At 41.3% G+C, this 20,555-nt stretch overlaps 1 protein-coding gene and 1 long non-coding RNA gene across 16 annotated transcripts in view; one reads left to right on the top strand and one right to left on the bottom strand.

Moving 5' to 3' along the window:
- TRIM2 (tripartite motif containing 2) overlaps positions 1-20,555 on the top strand; it is a 160,936-nt gene that overhangs the window by 104,535 nt on the left and 35,846 nt on the right. For 13 of the 15 annotated variants that reach the window (XR_006709229.1, XM_045465342.1, XM_045465353.1 and 10 more), the window contains exons 3-6: positions 4,544-4,781; positions 16,010-16,161; positions 17,327-17,507; positions 18,370-19,093. Coding sequence is in view for 14 of the 15 variants with exons in the window: in XM_045465342.1 (XP_045321298.1) it covers positions 4,544-4,781; positions 16,010-16,161; positions 17,327-17,507; positions 18,370-19,093 (1,295 nt within the window). In the remaining variant the exon portion in view is untranslated. The remainder of the gene's footprint in view (positions 1-4,543; positions 4,782-16,009; positions 16,162-17,326; positions 17,508-18,369; positions 19,094-20,555) is intronic. The other 2 variants (XM_045465403.1, XM_045465427.1) reach the window with 2 other exon arrangements.
- Positions 4,744-17,331, bottom strand: LOC123591318. Its single transcript, XR_006709231.1, has 3 exons — positions 16,362-17,331; positions 5,852-5,980; positions 4,744-4,879 (listed from the first exon to the last, which is right to left on the bottom strand). It is a non-coding gene; the product is annotated as an uncharacterized LOC123591318 (long non-coding RNA).

The raw sequence follows: 20,555 nt of genomic DNA, 5'->3' as shown, positions 1-20,555 counted from the left end.
GAGACCAACGTGGGGCTCGAACTCACGAACGGTGAGATCATGACCTGAGCCGAAGTCGGACGCCCAACCGACTGAGCCACCCAGGCGCCCCTAATTTACTCTATTTTAAATAACTACAAGTGAGAGAAAGCAATCTAGTAGATACTGATTCATTCCCACAGGACATAGAACATTAAATATTTTAAGATTTAAAAAATGTTTTAATTTCTCCCTTGTTTTTCGTCAATTTTTGCCAACCACAGTTCCCTCATACAGTATCTTTGGTGAGGGCCAATTAAAAATCTACTATGGGGCACCTGGGTGGCTCAGTTGGTTGAGTGTCTGACTTTGGCTCAGGTCACGATCTCATGGTTTGTGGGTTCGAGCCCCATATCGGGCTCTGTGCTGACAGCTCAGAGCCTGGAGCCTGCTTCGGGTTCCGTGTCTCCCTCTCTCTCTCTGCCCCTCTCCCGCCCACATTCTGCCTTTCTCTCTCTCAAAAATAAATAAACATTAAAAAAAATTTTTTTAAATCTATTATCTTCTCCCATACAACACATGAGGTAAAATACCTTAGTTAAAAGGGAGAGCTTCCTCTCAAAGATACTTCAGAAGTGGGGCACCTGGGTGGCTTAGTTTGTTGAGCGTCCAACTTCGGCTCAGGTCATGATCTCACATTCTGTGAGTTCGAACACCGCGTCAGGCTCTGTGCTGACAGCTCAGAGCTTGGAGCCTGCTTCAGATTCTGTGTCTCCCTCTCTCTCTGCCCCTTCCCTGCTCACGCTGTGTCTCTCTTGCTCTTAAAAATAAATAAACATGAAAAAATTTTTAAAAAAAGATACTTCAGAAGACATATACTAATGGCACATTTGAACATAAAGATGTTGCAGATGAAGAAAAAAACTATGTGTATGAAATAATTATAAATTACCTGAACATGTAATTTGCTATATATGAAAACACATTTCTTTATCCTTCTTAGTTTTTTCCATTGAGTTAATCAGTTATCAAAATACATCTTTACTTTCTCGTTTAACTTAGCGCATAAGCAATTAAGCAGATAAAGTTTGTTAGTAATTAGTTTGTGTCCTAATTTAAGTATTTCCCTAGTAAGGTTATATTTTTTTTTCTTAAAAATAAATATAATAATTATGTTTATAGCATTGTGTTAAATATATTTTCTATTATTATTAAATATACATAATTAAAATGCTTTAATTCTTTTTATAGAATAGGAAGTGGTGTTTCCAATGGCTTCAAATCAGTGCTAATTATATTTACCATCCATTTAATATACATTTGTTAAAGTTGATTTACTTTGTAAGATCTCAGGTGCAACAGGATAACCATATACATGCTGGTAATGGATAGACGGAGACGGTGGATTTGTTACTGGCCGTTGTGGTTTTTTTGTTTGCTTTTTAGGGGGTTCTTTTGGGGTGTGTGTGTGTGTGTGTGTGTGTGTGTGTGTGTGTGTAGAGTTTTTGTTTGTTTTAGTAGTGGTATGTAGGGCACTAGCACTTTTCACTTTATTTATTTTACACTTTGGTGCATTTTGTAATTTATAGTCCAAAATGACTATATGGAGAGTGACTTCCCCCCCCTCACTCAATGAATCTAGCTAAAACATGAATACCAGCTAATTGTCCCTGTGTCCCTGGGCTCACATGGTAAGATCATTATTTGATTTGCAGCAGTTGGCCTCTTCATATATAACACTGAGAGGCACTCAGTTCTGAGCCTGGCAGAGCCTCCTATTCCCCGTGTTCAGTTCCCAGGCAGTCCGTTGTTTGGCTCCCATTTACGTGCTCTGACAGGTGAGAAGCAACAGTTTTGGGCTGTCCTGGGTCCGCCTCACGCCCTCTCAGTTGGGTCTCACCCAGTCTACTTCTGTTCCTCCGTCTAATGGCCGGTGGTAGAGATTTTCCAGAGCCTACCACAGCAAGTCCCTGTGGAATGCATGGAATGGGTTTTGAGAAGGTCACAGTGGTCTCAATATGAAGAATATTAGAGGATAGAGGATATAAGGGTGGGTGACAGTGCATAGAGCCACTGCAGAAACCCAAGAAAGGCTGGTGTAAAGCAGATGATGAGAACTGGAAATGTTGGAAGGTATTTAGGAATTTCCAGCCTTTGGTAATGGGTTGGATGTGGAATATGAAGGACAGTTACTGTTTTCAGCATGGCTCCATCATTCCTAGATGAATGGATGGAGGTGCTGTTTGTTGAGATGGAAAGAGGACCCAGTTTGGGGAAAGAACATAGCTTTGGTTTTGGACATGTTGAGTCTTAGAGCTTGTGCGACGTCTAAGAGGAGATGCCAAGAAAGCAGTTGGTGTAGAGATTAGGGGCTCAGAGGAGACGTTTGTGGAAGGAATAGAAATGTGGGAGTGTTGTGTTTATAGTCCTGCACATGGATATGATGTCCCAGGGAGAGAGGGGTGCTAATGACCGAGCCTGGACTGGCCAGTAGAAAACCAAGAGCAGACAGAAGGAGAAGGAGGACCAAGTGAGTGTGCTGTCACAAGCAAGAGAAGATAAAGTTTCAAAAAAGGAGAGGTGGGAGGCAGTGGTCACGTTTAATGAGTGGTACTGGGAAGGATAGGAGTGAAAAATGTCTATCGTCTGGATTTGGATGCCCTCAGTGACCTTAGCAAAAGCTATTCTGTTTCTGGTATTGATTCAGTGCTAGGTACTTCTGTGACATAGGAAAGTCCATTAACCTCCTTGATGGCATTTTTCTTATCTACTTAATATGGGGAATGAGACGAAATCAGAAGTTTTCGAATTTCGTTTGGCAGAGCAACAGGGAAACATTATGTAGAGTAGTTATATAGAGCTTAGGTTCTGGTGCCTAAGAACCTGAGTCGCCTGGGTTTGAACTCCTGCTCTGCTCTTGACCACTGGAGTTCTGAGAGCAAGCAACTTTGCTTCTCTCAGCCTGTGTTTCCTCGGGTGTCTAAAGTACATACTTCAGGCGCACCTGGGTGGCTCAGTTGGTTAAGTGTCTGACTCTTTGTTTCAACTCAGGTCATGATCGCACGGTTTGTGAGTTTGAGCCCTACATCAGGCACTGCACTGAGAGTGGGAAGACTGCTTGGGATTCTCTGTCTCCCTGTCTCTCTGCCCCTCCCCACCCCCCTCTCTTTCTCAGAATAAATAAACATTAAAACATAAGTAAATAAAGTACCTACTTCATACGGTTTTTTCAAGTACTGTGAATCTAGTGAGCAGGATCTATATGTCATTACTAGCAATGCGTTTTGCTAATTAAATGAATTAAGTTGATGCCTTTTGAGGAGAGGCAAGAAGAGATCATGTTGGTATGACTCTGGGTGTCCTATCCCTGCTTCAAACAAAACATTTCCACTGGGGGGTGTTTTGTTTTGTTTTTTTAAGGTTTACTCATTTTTCAGAGACAGAGACAGAACATGAGGTGGGGAGGGGCAGAGAGAGAGGGAGACACAGAATCTGAAGCAGGCTCCAGGCTCTGAGTGTCAGCACAGAGCCCAACATGGGGCTTGAACCCACAGACCGTGAGATTGTGACCTGAGCTGAAGTCAGATAGATGCCTAACCAACTGAGCCCCCCAGGCGCCCCTCCACTGGGAGGTGTTTTTAACATGGGAGATCTGCTTATGCTTTTGTATGCAACTATGTGTATGAAATAATTAAAAATTAACTGAATATGCAATTTGCTATATATGAAAACACATTTCTTTATCCTTCTTGAGTAGTTGTTCCATTGAGTTAATCAGTTATCAAAATACATCTTTACCTTCTTATTTAACTTAGCACATGAGCAATTTCACATATGAAGTTTGTTAGTAATTACTTTACCCGTGGCTTAATTTAAGTATTTCAACAGTAAGAGAAAACTTCAACCTGTTTCTCCCCATTGTAAAAATCCACAAATCTATGGACATGACACTGGATATTGTAGAGCAATTCTTTGCAACCTTTTTAAAAATTTTTTTAATGTTTATTTATTTTTAAGAGAGAGAGAGACAAAGTGTGAGCGGGGAGGGGCAGAGAGAGAGGGAGACGCAGAATCCGAAGCAGGCTCCAGGCTCTGAGCTGTCAGCGCAGAGCCCAACACAGGGCTTGAACTCACAAACTGTGAGATCATGACCTGAGCCAAAGACGCTTAACTGACTGAGCCACCCAGGTGCCCCCTGCAACCTTTAATGGGCATATAAATCACCTGATTCAGACTCACCAGGCCTGGAGGAAGACCTAAGATTCTGCACTTCTTCCAAGTTCCCCGGAGAGGCCAATGCTGCTCACTTGGGGCAAGGTTCCCCAGAACACTACCAAAGTCAGTGATGTTACTCTTTTCCTTGAGGGTTATCCTTTGCCTGATCAGTCGATAGGGGCATGGGAGTACACATTACCTCTTGGTTGCTGAAATCTTATTTTCCTAGAAAAGGAAACTACACAGGGAGTTTCTGCAAAGTAGCCCATGTAGGTGCAGAGAATGTAAGGTACCTGTGAGAAGAGGTGGTCCTGCTCTTGCTCGAGAGCCCACTATGCTGACAGTCCACCTGCTTCTGCTCCCGCAACAGGTGCCTGCAGAACTACATTCCCGCCCACAGTCTAACCCTCTCCTGCCCAGTGTGCCGCCAGACCTCCATCCTGCCCGAGAAGGGGGTGGCCGCGCTCCAGAACAACTTCTTCATCACGAACCTGATGGACGTGCTGCAGCGAACTCCCGGCAGCAACGTTGAGGAGTCCTCCATCCTGGAGACGGTCACCGCTGTGGCTGCCGGAAAGCCTCTCTCTTGCCCAAACCACGATGGAAATGTAAGTGAGCGGATTGCAGACGCGGCCTGGGGGCATGACTGCTTTGATTTGGGTAGGCTTCGGGCAATCAGAGGTTATACGCTAAAGCAGAACTCCACCTGGAAAATGAGTAATTAGAAGGCATTTTTAGCAGCGCTCAGGCTATTTTGCCTGCTCACTTGCTCTGATCACATTCATTTAAATGATCAGATCAATCTTCATTGTGTCTATTAGCATGTATTATTAGTTTCCCCAGGAGAGCAAACCCATAACTATTTGCACAGTGGGTATTCTTTTTTTTTTTTAATTTTTTTTTTTTAACGATTTATTTTTGAGACAGAGAGAGACAGAGCATGAACGGGGGAGGGGCAGAGAGAGAGGGAAACACAGAATCGGAAGCAGGCTCCAGGCTCTGAGCCACCAGCCCAGAGCCCGACGCGGGGCTCGAACTCACGACCGTGAGATCGTGACCTGAGCCGAAGTCGGCCGCTTAACCGACTGAGCCACCCAGGCGCCCCTGCACAGTGGGTATTCTTGACCCACATAAATATCTATAGAGTAAATTCTGGATAAAGATTAAAAATAGATACGTGCTGCAAATTGAGAATGATTATTAAAATATTAATTAGTTACAGCTCTTTGTTTTTCTTTTGAGGGAAATTTTTCTCCTGCTCCATTAGGCCCTAATCCTTAATAATAAATAGAATTTGAAGATGTGTGAATCCTTGACAATAGATTCTAGATTTTGAATTCAAGCGTATTTTCTGCTACTAGCAAGCATAATAGGTGATATAAACTTAGGAGAGGGGCGCCTGGGTGGCGCAGTCGGTTAAGCGTCCGACTTCAGCCAGGTCACGATCTCGCGGTCCGTGAGTTCGAGCCCCGCGTCGGGCTCTGGGCTGATGGCTCAGAGCCTGGAGCCTGTTTCCGATTCTGTGTCTCCCTCTCTCTCTGCCCCTCCCCCGTTCATGCTCTGTCTCTCTCTGTCCCAAAAATAAATAAACGTTGAAAAAAAAAAAAAAAAAAAAAAAAAAAAACTTAGGAGAACCTGTGTGTACCATTAAATAACTGATTCACAATAGCTATGTCACCTGAAGAGGCCGCATTGTACAAGAGCACTCGCTTTGGATTTCAACTGCCTGGTTCAAACTCCGCTCTTCAACTTATTCCTGTGTCAGCTTTGGCACGTTTATTAAGCTCTCTGTGTCTCACTTTCTCATCTGTAAAGAAGAAGTAATAATTGTATTTACTAGGGACCCCTGAGTGGCCCAATCGGTTAAGCATCCAACTTTGGCTCAGGTCATGATCTCGCGGTTTGTGAGTTCCAGCCCCGCGTCGGGCCCTGTGCTGACAGCTCGGAGCCTGGAGCCTGCTTCGGATTCTGTGTCTCCCTCTCTCTCTCTGCCCCTCCCCTGCTTAGACTCTTTTTCTCTCTCTCTCAAAAATAAATAAACATTAAAAAAATTAAATAATAGTATTTACTATATGGAATTACTTGGAGAAGTAAATGTTTAAGTCATATAAAGCATTATAGTTAGCTCTTGATAAATGTTAGCTATGAAGATTATTTCTCATCAGTGACTATTCGCTTTTTTCTTCGTAATGGCCACTTCAAAAGTATTAGAAGCTGCTTATAATAGAAGGCATGGGTCTAGTAAAACCACTATCAAGCAAGCTATTAATTGTTAGAGCAAAGGAATAATTATTAGCCATAACTATTGTTTGTTGACCTCATTTCATGCCACTCTCTCTGCCCACCACACGGCAGCCTCACTGGCCTAGAACTTGCCAAGTGGCTTCCCACCTTGGGGCTTGATTATTCTCTGTGCCTTCTGCCTGGAATGCTCCCTGGCTAGCTCACCCTCATCCTTCATGTCTCTGCTCAACTTGCTCCCACACAGAGCAGTCTTCTGTAACTGAGGCAAACCACGTCTGACATCCACTTATTAGCCATTACATCACTTCCTGGATTTCCTTCCTGGCATCCACCATGCTCTGCTTGCCTTCATCTGTGTATTTGTTGATCTTCTGGCCTTACTTTTAGAAAGTGAGCTCCAGAAGGTCAGGGACCATGTTCACCATTATATTGCTAGCACTGAGCACAGTATCTTCTACATGGAAATGTAGAAACAGAGACTGTCTATCCTGAGCTTGCTATAACAAGGAATCAGCCACCGTCACTTCTGTTTTGGCAGAGACTCAAAGGCAGGCAGAAGAGTGGGAAAGCTCTACCGCAGACAAAAGGGAAAGCTTTAGGGATGCGCTGTTTGGAGGCTGTTGGCATGCGGAAGCTGGAGACAGAGAGACAGAGCGTGAATGGGAGAGGAGCAGAGAGAGAGGGAGACACAGAATCTGAAGCAGGCTCCAGGCTCTGAGCTGTCAGCACAGAGCCCCACGTGGGGCTCGAACTCACGAACCGTGAGACCATGACCCAAGCCAAAGTTGGACGCTCAGCTGACTGAGCCACCCAGGCGCCCCTACATATCTTTAATTAATTATTTCATTGAAAGCACACCAGGCTGTCAATAGCCACGGTTTCCCATGCAGTGTACTCCAAGGGAGAATTACCATGTAAGTTTTGTAAAGGAAACTTTAAATGGTGCCTTCAATTAGTTGAGCATTCTTCTTATGACCATTTCTCACACTGGCTCTCCCTGAGGCTGTCTTCTCCTAGAGGAGCTCTAGCTCAGCTCAGGTCATGATCTCAGGGTTTGTGGGATCAAGCCCTGCGTCGGGCTCTGTGTTGACAGTGCAGAGCCTGCTTGAGATTCTCTCTCCCTCTCTCTCTGCCCCTCCCCCTGCTCTCTCTCCAATGCTCTCTCTCTCGCTGTCTCACAAGATAAATAAATAAACGTTTATTAAAAAATGAAAGGAGTTCAATTCAAAAAGCTAGGGAAAACAACAAAGTAAATATATGGAACACGAAATAATAGAGATAAACTTGGTTTGAAAGTAATAAAACAATTGAGTTAATAAACCTAAGAGCTGGTTTTTTTAATTAGTGAAATAATTTGATATCTGGTAAAACAAAAAAGGGAAAATATATCAAATTAGGACTCTAACAAAGAGATACCAGTACAGGTAAAAGGAATATTTTAGAACAAATATATCAATGCTAGGTGCTAAAGGCTAATATACTTGAAAGTTTGAACGAAATGGATGATTATCTAGGAAACTGGAAGTGATCGAGAAAACCCGAGTAGGCTGCTAATTTTGCAAGAAACTGGTAAAACTTTATTTGAAACCTAATTCCTTCAAAACAAATATGTGGAAAACAAATATGATTCATAGTGTGGTCTGCATCTTAAGAAAAGATAGAAAACTCCCTAATTCACTCGTGATATACTCATAACTTTAATACCAAAATCTAGTGAAGACAGAAAAAGAAAACTATTAATCATTCGGTTCATGAAAATCACTGTAAAATTCTTAATTAAAATACCCCAACAAATCCTTACTATGTAAGAATTAAGAATCAGGAAAAACATGAACATCACAAAAGAATTAAGAGTTAGGAAAATATGAACATCACAAAAGAAAATGGGCAGAGAACTCAGAAAATTCACAGAGGACATATAAATGGCTAATAATAGTATGAGAAATGTCAAGCTTCACAAATAATCACATCTTTTCAAATTGATTTTTAAAGATAATAAGCAGTGCTGATGAGGATATGGGGAGATGTTTTCATTTGCTGTGGGTGGGAGGGTAAATTGCTCTTCAGAAAGTTTATGTCAGTTTGTCGAACTATAATGAGTGTTTTACACAACTTCCTGTCCTTTAATTCAGTAATTACACTAGTAGAAATATTTCTAAGGAAATAGCTGGAGAAAAGAATGAAGATATAAGAATGGTCATTGAAAATTTTAGATTAGAGTAAAAATTAGAAATAATCTGAATGTGCAGTATTAGGGAAATGGCTAAATTATGGTAAGTCCGTATACCTGACTCTTGGGTAGCCATTAAAATTGATGGTTTGGTAACATGACAATTATGCTAATATGTGGGTATGCTTGTATGTTTATATAGACTTTCATTTTTTAATTAGTCATTCCACACTGTATATTCAGTATAGAAAGGAGAAGGGTATAGAAGCAATAGAGACCCTTGGATGCCACCAGCTGCTAAGCAGAATCTGTCTTAGAGATGCTGATTCCAGCAAAGTTAAAGAATCCTTTAGGTTAAAACTTCCCTTTGTCTCTCTCCAAATGCATCACATCAAATCCACTAAAATTTAGATCTATCTAGAATTTGAACCTCCTTAAGGTAGATGAAGCTATTTAAAGTATGTTTTGGCTGATTTCTCTTTGCTGGGTCATTATGATTCTTTGGAATCATAAAATTTATAAACCAGCAAGAGGTCTTGGAAATTAACAGCGTGTGCCTTGAATCGTTCTATTGTTTTATCATAGATTGTAGTTCACTGCTGCTGCTTTGAAACAGGGGTCCTCATTGCATATTCAAGCCAAATGCATGCAATATTGCAGATAAATTGCTGCAGTTAATTGCCATGGGTAAATCTTTAAAAACAATTCAAGCATCTGAAGGTTAATAAAATTGGGTAATTAACAATAAAGCAGGATGTTGTCCTCATAAACTGCCTGGTGCTGATTAGCACATGTGGATGAAAGCCTGTCATTTACTTTAAGTGCTGTGACACTCTCTGTCTTCTAATTAAACTGCCATGGCTGCATTGTCCAAATACAAAGAAAAATGGGAATAATGGTCAGTGATTTAAGAGGTTCTTTGCACGTAAAGCAGACATTTGAGCTCATGCCTCACGGTCCCAGAACCGCAAATGATCATTAAACCCTGTTATGGCTTGCTTAGGCACCTTACTAACAAGGATGTTAAGAGGTACAAAGAAGAGATCCTCATTAAGAATGCCCTACCACTAATAAGTCCCCACTTCCACAATCCTCAGGGCTGTTCCAAGGCCCTGACCACCCTTTCTAGCATGTTAGTAGTGCATATGGTCTTGCCTTGTCATCTTCACAAGTAGTGTCTACCTGTCAACAAAAATAAGCTAGTCCTGGCCTCTGGCCCAGCTGCCCCCAAGAACAAACACCAGTATTATCTCACTCAAGATGGATGAGCTCAGCTGAGTCTCACGCTTGACGCAATTAACTCTCAGCTTGAGTCAAAGCTGCCAGATCCTGAGCACAAACATTTGGGAATGACTAGTTGTTCACACTTTAGAATGATTTTAGGGCCTTTGTTTCCAAGAAACACTTAGGATTCCAAACCAGGGACAATCACCTATGTGTGTAGCTCTCTCTTCAAAGATGCATTTTTTTAAACTAATTAATGCGATTTTTTAAAATTAATTTTTTAATTAAGGGAAAATTCACATAACATAAAATTAAACAGTTTAACCATTTAAAAGTATACAATTCAAGGGCACCTAGGTGGCTCAGTCAGTTAAGCACCTGACTTTGGCTCAGGTCATGATTGAGGTTCACGAGTTCGAGCCCCACATCAGACTCTGTGCTGACAGCTCAGAGCCCGGAGCCTGCTTCGGATTCTGTGTCTCCCTCTCTCTCTGCCCCTCCCCCACTCACACTCTGTCTCTGTCTCTCAAAAATAAATAAAAACATGTAAAACATTTTTTTAAAGTATACAATTCAGTCTTTTTTAGTGTATTCAAGAGGTTGTGTAAATATCACCACTAGTTCCAGAACTTTTTCATCATGCCACTCCCCATTCCCCCCTACCCCTAACCCCTGGCAATCACCAGTATGCATGTTATCTCTGCAAGATTTGGCCGTTATAGACATTTAATACAAATCAGTCGTAAATTATGTGGCCTCTTGAGTCTGGCTTCTATTACTCAGGATAATGTTTTCAAGTTCATCTATATTGTACCATATGGCCAAACTTCATGTCTTTTTATGACTAAAATAATATTCCATTGTCTGGATATACCACAATTTATTTGTCCATTCATTAGTTGATGGATATTCATGTTGTTTCCACTTTGGGGCTATTATGAATAGTGCTATGAACATTTGTGTACAAATTTTTGTGTGGATGTATGTTTATAGTTCTCTTGGGTGTATACCTAGGAATTGAATTCCTGAGTCCCATGCTAATTCTGTATTTTACTTTTGAGGAGCCACCAAACTGTTTTCACAGTGATTGTGCCAGTTTACATTCCCACTAGCAAAGTATGAAAGTTCTGATTTTTCCACATTTCCACCAACACTTGTTATTATCTGACTTTTTGAGTCTAGCCACCCGAATCAGTATAAAGTATCTCATAGTGGTTTTGATTTGGATTTCCTTAGTGACTAATAATATTGAGCATATTTTTTTGTGTGTGCAAATTGGCCATTTGTATATTTTCTTTGGAGAAATGTCTATTCAAGTCCTTTGCCAGTTTTTTGAATTGGGTTCTTGAGTTGTAGGTTTCTTTATATGTTCTGGATACTACATCCTTATCAGATATATGAATCGCAAATATTTCTCCTATTCTTTTCACTTTCTTTTCTTTAAAGATTTTATTTTTAAGTAACCTCAACACCCAACATGGGAGTCGAACTCACAACCCCGAGATCAAGAGTTGCATGCTCTACTGACTGAGCCAGACAGGTGCCCCTCTTTTCACTTTCTTGATAGTATCTTGATAGTACCCTTCATCCACAAGATTTTATTTTGATGAAGTCCAATTTATCTATTTTTTCTTGTTGCTTGTGCTTTTGGTGTCATATCTAAAAGACCATTACCTAATCAAAGGTCATAAAGGTTTACTCCTATGTTTTCTTTTCTAGGAGTTTTATAGTTTTAGCTCTTACATTTAGGTTGTTAATCTATTTTGAGATAATCTTTGTATGTAGAGTGAGGTAAGCATTCCACTTCATTCTTTTACATGTGGATATCCAGTTGTCTTGGCATCATTTGTTGAAAAGACTGCTTTTCTCCATTGAGTGATCTTGGCACCCTTGTCAAGAATCAGTTGACCATAAATGTATGGTTTAATTTCTGGACTGTCAATTCTATTCCATCTATCTATATGTCTGTCCTTATGCCAGTAACACAGTATTCTGATTACTCTATCTTGGTACTGCCTTTTGAAATTATAAGTCGAAGTCTTCCAGTTTTGTTTTGTTTTTTTTCAAGATTGTTTTGGCTGTTCAGAGTCCCATGCAATTTCATCTGAATTTTGAGAATAGTTTGTTCACTTTTGTGAAAAAAGGATGCTTGAATTTTGATAGGTATTTCACTGAATCAGTAGATCGATTTTGGGAATGTTGCCCTCTTAACAGTGTTAAGTCTTCCTATTCATGAGCATGGGATATCTTTACATTCATTTCCATTATTTAGGTATTCTTTAGTATCTTTCAACAATGTTTTGTAGAAGTCAGTGTACAAGTCTTACTCCTTATTGGTTAAATGTATTCTTAAGTATTTTATATTCTTTTTGATGCTACTATAAATGGAATTATCTTGATTTCATTTTTGGATTGTTCATTGCTAGCGTATATAAATACAACTGATTTTTGTTTGGTGATCTTGTATCCTACAACTTTGCTGAATTCATTTGTTAGGCCTAATATTTTTGCGGGGGTGGGGGTTGGTGTATTCTTTAGAGTTTTCTGTATATAAGTTCATATCATCTCTGAATAGAGAAATTCTAACTTCTTCCTTTCCAATTTGGATGCATTTTATTGCTTTTTCTGCCTAAATGCCCTGGTTAGAATTTCTAGTACATTGCTGAATATAAATGGCAAGAGTGAACATCTTTGTCTCATTCTGTATCTTAGGGGGTTAACATTAGGTATGATGTTAGGTATAGGATTTTTGTAGATACCTTTTATCAAGTTGAGGAACTTTTCTTCTATTTCTAGATTGATAAGTGTTTTTATCACGAAATGGTGTTGGAAATTGTCAAATGTTTTTTTCTGCCTCAATTGAGATGACCATGTGGAGTTTTTTTCCCCTTTATTCTATTGGTGTGGTGTATTACATATGTTGATTTTTGTATGTGAACTACCTTTGCGGTCTTGGGATAAACTCCACCTGACCGTATTGTATAACCCGTTTTATATGTAGCTTGATTCAGTTTACTAGTATTTTGTTAAGGATTTTTGCATCTATATTCATAAGGGATATGAACTTTACTGGTGATGTTTTTTGGCTTTTGTGTTAGGGTATTGCTGGCCTAATAGAATAAGTTAGGATATGTTTCCTCCTCTTCTATTTTTTGAAGAATTTGGAAGGATTGATGTTAATACTTCTTTAAATATTTGGCAGAATTCATCAGTGAAGCCATCTGGTCATGGGCTTTCTATATTGGACATTTTTGGAATACTGGTTCGATATCCTATTATAGGTATATTTGCATTTTCTATTTCTTCTTTGGGTCGGTTTTATTAGTTTGTGTGTTTTTAAGAATTTGTCCATTTTATCTATGTTATTCAATTTGTTGGCATACAACTGTCCTTAGTATCCTGTTTGTCAATTTTTTTGATCTTTACAAAGAACCGACTTTTGGTTTCATTGATTTTCTCTACTATGTTTCTGTTTTCTATCTTATTTGTCTCCACTTTCATCTTTATTATTTTCTTTCTTTTTGTTTTGGTTTTGATTTGTTCCTCTTTTTTGGTTCTTTAAGGTTGAACCTTAGGCTATATTGATTTAAGATTTTTCTTCTTTTTAAACTAGGCATTTACATCTAAAATTTTGCTCTGAGAACTCTAAGTTTCGGTATATTGTGTTTTCATTTTTGCTCACCTCAAAGTATATTCTAATTTCCCTTGTGATTTCTTCTTTGACTCAATGTGTAAGAGTAAGTTATTTAATGTTCATATATTTGTTAATTTTCCAGATTTCCTTCTATTATTGATTTCTAATTTGATTTCATTGTGGCTAGAGAAAATATTTGTATTACTTTAATCTTTTTAAAACTTATTGAGAGTTTTTTACCCAATATATGGTCTACTCTAGAGAACGTCCTATGTGCTCTTGACAAAAATGTGTATTCTGTTAGTGAATAGAGTGTTCTATATGTCTGTTAGGCCTAGTTGGTTTATAATTCTCAAACTTTCTATTTCTTTATGGATCTTCCATCTAATTGTTCTATCATTAATGAAAGTGGGGTACTGAGATCTCCAACTATTATTGCTGAACTATTCATTTCTCCCTTCAATTCTGTCAGTTTTTGTTTCATATATTTGGGGGCTCTGTTGTTGGGTACATATTTGTTTATAATTATTATATCTTCTCAATGAATTTATCATCTTATAGTTACATAATGTCCTCTTTTGTCTGTTGTAACAACTTTTGTCTTAAAATCTATTTTGTCTCAGAATAGCCACTCCAGTTCTCTTCTGACTACTATTTGCATGGAATATCTTTTTCTACCCTTTTAATTTTAATGTATTTGTGTCCTTGACTCTAAAATGCATCTTTTATAGACAGCATTCAATTCATTCATTGAGTAGTTTTTGAATACTTACTTTGTGTAAGGAATTAGGCTTTTTGTAAGAGAGTTCCTGTGCTCCAGGAACTTAAAATCTTATAAATATTTCATAAACTGGGGTATAAATAAAAGTGATTTGGTAGGAGGATTCACTTTATGAAAATCCACTAACCTTTAATAAGACTTATGCCATTTAAAAAATTGTTTTAATGTTTAATTTTGAGAGAGAGAGAGAGCGAGCGAGCGCCGGGGAGGGCAAAGGGAGAAAGGGAGACACAGAATCTGCAGCAGCCTCCAGGCTCTGAGCCGTCAGCACAAAGCCAGATGCAGGGCTCAGACTCACGGGTGGTGAGATCATGACCCGAGCCGAAGTTAGACGCTTAACCGACTGAACCACTCAGGTGCCCTGACTGATGCCATTTTCTGTACATGTGTTATACTTCAAGAAAAAGATCCCTCCAAGAGTATCTTGGGAATTCAAAATTATTTTCAGCCGAGAGAATAGGGAAATGCCTTCCCAAGGAAACTGACTTAATAGGCTTTGTGTTATATTGTTACTGAGAGTTCATCATAATCAGGATAAGGTACCTTTATTTTCCTATAAGCTGATGATATCACCACCACCATCATCTCATCATCATTGCTGCTGCTACATCATGCCAGTGCCACATCTGAGTTCTTTGTGCAGTTCTGAGTTCTAGGTTACTATTATCGTCTCCATTTGACAAAGGAAAATTTGAGGTTACATAAGTGGTAACCTTTACATAAGTGGTAGAGCCAGGATACAAATTGTTCAGTACAGCTTATATCTCTTTTTTCTTTAATGTTTATTTATTTTTCAGAGAGAGACAGAGTGTAAGCGGGGGAGGGCAGAGAAAGAGAGAGAGAGAGAGAGGAAGACACAGAATCTGAAACAGGCTCCAGGCGCTGAGCTGTCAGCACAGAGCCCGATGCGGGGCTTGAACTCATGAACCGTGAGATCATGACCTGAGCTGAAGTTGGACACTTAGCCAACTGAGCCACCCAGGCACCCCGGCTTGTCTCATATAGAAAGAGTATCAGTTCTCAAAGTATGGTCCAGGAACCCTCATGGGTCCCCCAACTCTTTGTGGGGGTGGGTTGGCAGTCCATAAGATCAAAACTGTATTTAAAATAATACTAAGACACTATGTGCCTTTTTCACTCTTGTTCTCTCAAGTGTGTACAGTGGAATTTTCCAGAGACAACATGATGTGTGCAATCACAACAGATATAATGCAGAAGCGGATATGAAAATCCAGCTGTCTACTATTAACCCAGACGCTGAAGAAAAATTTTTAAGTGGGAAACAATGCCATTATTGTCACAAAATTTCTTGTTTTTCAAAATACAGTTATTTTTCATGTTTTATATTATTCATGTTAACATCGAGTGGGCTTATTATTGCTTTTAGTTACTTTTTAAAATTTTTGTTTCAGTTTTTAATATATCTGTAGATACAATGCACATAAATAAAAGCACTTTGGAGTCCTCAATAGTTTATGAAGAGTGGCAGAGGGTCCTAAGATCAAGAAGTTGGAGCATCGCAGCCCTACACTGTTCTGCTCTAGGGGAGTAACCACAGAAAATCTGGCTTTGTGGCCACCGCTGCAGCTTGGCCCACCTCTGTTTGAGACCTGGCACTTAAAAATGTATCCTTCCTTTTCTTCTGTGAAACTGGACATACCGCCTACATCCTGGGAAAGCTGTGAGAGAGAATGAAATGAGAGGATGCCTACTACAGGCCTAGTGCCCAGTAAGCCCTCAGTTAGTGGCCTTGAACCTGGAATTGTTTTTGTGTTACCTGCAGGTGATGGACTTTTACTGCCAGTCTTGTGAGACCGCCATGTGTCGAGAGTGCACTGAGGGGGAGCACGCAGAACATCCCACAGTCCCCCTCAAGGATGTGGTAGAGCAACACAAGGCCTCACTCCAGGTCCAGTTGGATGCCGTCAACAAAAGGTGCACACACCTCCCCCTGGCTGTCGTGTGTGAGGCTTGGCCTCCCGATCTCTTGCCTCCGTGGGTTCATGCCCCCTAAATAAATTCTCCTTTGTGTGTCTGTAGTCATGAACCCCAGTGAGTGATTAGGATCACCCCCTACCCCTTGGTCAAATTCCAACGCCCTTATGTTAAGAGGGGTGGCATTTTTGTTTCAGTACCTTAGGATGATTAAGTGAATAAAATACATTCCAGGAAAATGCTCTCGGCAGATCTTCTGAAATTCATGCCTGAAACCAGGCTCTCTGAGGAGCCTTTCTTAGCTGCTCTTCTTGACATACACAGGACCATTATGTTTACTGTCATTGGCTCCTCTCTGTTTGAGCCCAGCAAATGGTACTGATCAGTGATTGCTCGATTTTCCTTATGTTTTCCTGCTTCCAGGCTTTCTCTTTGGCATGGAAATGAGGGAACAGAGTAGCTGTGTGATACAAAAGAAAGACCAAAGAGAGGAAATAAACAACCAGCTGAAAGTAAATCTTGTCACCAATAGTTGTAATGAGAAAAGTGTGGTTATTCTATAATAATTAAAGGAACTTGGAAACTTGAAAAATGTTCTCAGGAAACTGAATTTGGATAAGTTTTTCATATGATTAGGATAAAACTAATTAGGATTAGCTATACATTTAGAACCTGGTTCTCAATTGTGGGTAATTACACATACCCCCAGGAGACATTTGACAATGCCTGGAGACAGTTTGGTGTCATAACTGAGGGGAGGGGGGGCTGCTGTTGGCATCTGGTAGAAGACAGGATGCTGTTAAACATCCTATAACACACAGGCTAGTCCCCTGTAACAAAGAAGTATGTGACCTACAATATTCTAGTGTTAAATTTGAGAAGGCTTGATTCAGAGTGAGGAGAAGCCATGGGGTTCAGAGAGCCTCAAGGCTTTGTACCATCAATTAAAATTAGACGACTGAACACTTGAAGTACACATGGACCCTCAGAGTCTCTTCTCTCAAAGGCAGTAATTATGTCATGTCTTATTCATTCTGTTCTTCAGTTATTACTTTTTAAAGATAATGAAAGGCAAAATATTTTTTGACAAAACATAGTGTTTAGGTAGATGTTTTGCTATTTCTGGGTTGATGCTAAATAATGATCTTTAATGACTGTCCTCTAGGCTCCCAGAAATAGATTCTGCCCTTCAGTTCATCTCAGAAATCATTCATCAGTTAACCAACCAAAAGGCCAGCATTGTGGATGACATCCATTCTACCTTTGATGAGCTCCAGAAGACTTTAAACGTGCGCAAGAGCGTGCTGCTTATGGAACTGGAAGTCAACTATGGCCTCAAACATAAAGTAAGATTCCAGCCATTCTTGTAGATAATCCTGTAAGAGACATGATACCCCTGGTATTTCACTGCACCAGCTTACTGTGTTCTAAGAACAGCAAAGGGGACTTAGATGGGTCCTTAAGTGTCACTGTTTTATGGTAAACAGTAGTTTTCATTTCATGGCACACCCAGCTATTTTTTCCTTCCTCTTTCCGGCAAACTTCTATGATTCTGTAACCTTAAGTACCAATTTATGATTTGACACAAGGCAAGAATGAATACAAAGTAATGCTTTCAGGATTTCGGGTTAAACTGGATTATTTTCCTTCCTTAAGTTATAATGTCTAATAGTCTCTTAATTGCTCTCTCATCCACACCAACCTGTTAGTCAACTTCAAAGTGAACCCTGACTGCAGCCTTTAACATGTCCAGTCACAAAACCAGGGATCAAAAGCTTCTGCTATTCGGGTGTGGAGAGTTTTGTTTGGTTTCTGTTCCTTTGGGTGGTAACAGGGGAATTTAGGACATTACAGAGAGATACTGAATAATTAATAGTTCAGATGCCAGGCATAGCAATTTGTTTTCCCGGCTCCTGGTGGTGACGTTTCTGCTTGTCCCTAGCAAAAACACATGACCCAAGAAATATGTGTGTGGGAGAGTCTGGGCGAGGCGGAAGGGAACGAGAAGGTACTGCGAATGCAATTCAGAATCATGCATTAGAAGCTGGTTCAGTGGGCCAAATTAAATACCACTTGCGGAGAACCACCGGCGGGGGGCAGGTGCAGGACGCGGTAGGCGCCCGCGGAGGGCGCTGCCCCGGCGCGCCAAGCGCGCACCATGCAGTGCGCTGAGAAGCGCTCACCCGGCCTCGCTTTTTGACCCCGCAGGTCCTTCAGTCGCAGCTGGATACTCTGCTCGAGGGGCAGGAGAATATAAAGAGCTGCAGCAACTTCACCGCGCAGGCCCTGAACCATGGCACGGAGACGGAGGTGCTGCTCGTGAAGAAGCAGATGAGCGAGAAGCTGAACGAACTGGCTGATCAGGATTTCCCGCTGCACCCGCGTGAAAATGATCAGCTGGATTTCATCGTGGAGACCGAAGGGCTCAAGAAGTCCATCCACAACCTCGGGACGATCTTAACCACCAACGCCGTCGCCTCCGAGACGGTGGCCACGGGCGAGGGGCTGCGGCAGACCATCATCGGGCAGCCCATGTCCGTTACCATAACGACCAAGGACAAAGACGGGGAGCTGTGCAAGACCGGCAACGCCTACATCACGGCGGAGCTGAGCACGCCCGACGGCAGCGTGGCGGACGGAGAAATACTCGACAACAAAAACGGCACGTACGAGTTTTTGTACACTGTCCAGAAGGAAGGGGACTTTACCCTCTCTCTGCGACTCTACGACCAGCACATCCGAGGCAGCCCGTTCAAGCTGAAGGTGATCCGGTCGGCCGACGTGTCTCCCACCACCGAGGGCGTGAAGAGGCGCGTTAAGTCCCCAGGGAGCGGCCATGTCAAGCAGAAAGCGGTGAAGAGACCCGCGAGCATGTACAGCACTGGGAAACGAAAAGAGAATCCCATCGAAGACGATCTGATCTTCCGAGTGGGTAAGGAGAAAGCATCGCCGCGCCGGTGCCTGAGCGTTGCTTTGGTTACGGGGCAGCTGGGAAAGTGTTGTTGCAAACGGGAACGTTGCAGGTCAGGGCTTGTACCTGACCGTGTTGGGAGACACCGGTGTATGTTACCGGGTGAGCTTATTCAGCCTTCTTCTTCGGAGATTTTATGATTGATTTTCCCCTTCTCCTCCCTCCTTCTCCTGCCCTTTTTTCTTTGTCTTCTGCCTCCCTCTTCCCCTCCTTTCCTTCCCCCTTGCCCATTAGCCTCTCTCCCTTCCTCCTTCTCCCCCCCAAGTCTTCCCCACCCAGTCTTTTTCTCCTCCCTTGTTTAGCTCTTTTCCCCCTCTCTCTCCAACTCCCCCTCCTTCCCCCTCTCCCCCCACCCCTCTCTCCCCATTTTCTTCGCTCCTCCTACCTCCTCCTCCTTTGTAACACAAGTGCTACAAATTAATTGTCGAGAATTAGAAGCCGAAAATAAGCGAAAAGAGAAATAGAAAAATCACAGTACTCACAATCCGGAAGTTTTAAAGCAAATGTTGGCAATCTCACCCCCACCCCCACCCCTCCATAGGAATGTCTTGAGAGTGCTCCTCCCTAACCCCAAGGCAGAGGGATCGTTGATTGTTACATCCGATAACTTCATTGCTTCTCTGACAATTGCCAGCTCTGGCTGCGCTGTGTGCAGAAGGTCTGATGCCTCCCTATCACTGTTTCTGCAATGTAAGGGCTGGGGGTGCGGGGCTGGATGCATTGCAAGATGTGGTCACTTTCAGCTGGGTGTAGCTGGAGAGCAGCCCCAAAGAGGGGAGGGTGGGTGGAAATCTGGAGAATGGAATGGGGTTGGGGCAGAAGCATGAGGTTTTAGGATAAGCCAATAGATTTTGAGAATGCAAATCTCAAATTCCCTTGTTTGGTTTATTGCCTCTGATTTTTTTTTTAACTGTTTATTTTCTCAGTAGAAAGCAGACTAAATGTAAATATCAATGGCCTTTGTAATTCTTAAGAAAAAAGCCTGCATTTTAGTTAATGTTTCCAAAAGTAGCTCCATCCTGTTTATCTATCTGCTTCTTAAGTCCTGCGTTGCAACACCTCTTAAGAGGTGCTGCCCAGTATATTAACTGACACACCTTGCCTCTGGGTCAAGTAGATTGGGGAGACCTTGGCCTCATTGAAGGAAAGAGCCGTTTTGTTTTGTTTTGTTTTGTTTTGTTTTGTTTTGTTTTGTTTTGTTTTGTTTTAAACTGCAGAACCTTTAGAATCTACCAGTGTTCACTGTTAGTCTCCAAGGCAAGGGAGAGATAACAGGCAGCACTTCCACCAGACTTTTCCAAGCAGAAAACTTTTTCCATGGAACATCTTGGGAAACCCAGGCTCCTTGGAACATTCTTGGGCAGAGCGGCTCTGTGCTAATACTTTTGGAGTCTTGTAAAGACCATGACAGGATATGTAACTT

This window comes from Leopardus geoffroyi, chromosome B1, assembly GCF_018350155.1.
Source record: "Leopardus geoffroyi isolate Oge1 chromosome B1, O.geoffroyi_Oge1_pat1.0, whole genome shotgun sequence".
Lineage (NCBI taxonomy): Eukaryota > Metazoa > Chordata > Mammalia > Carnivora > Felidae > Leopardus > Leopardus geoffroyi.
Note: the sequence above shows the minus strand (reverse complement) of the source record. Positions and strands in the feature narration are given on the sequence as shown.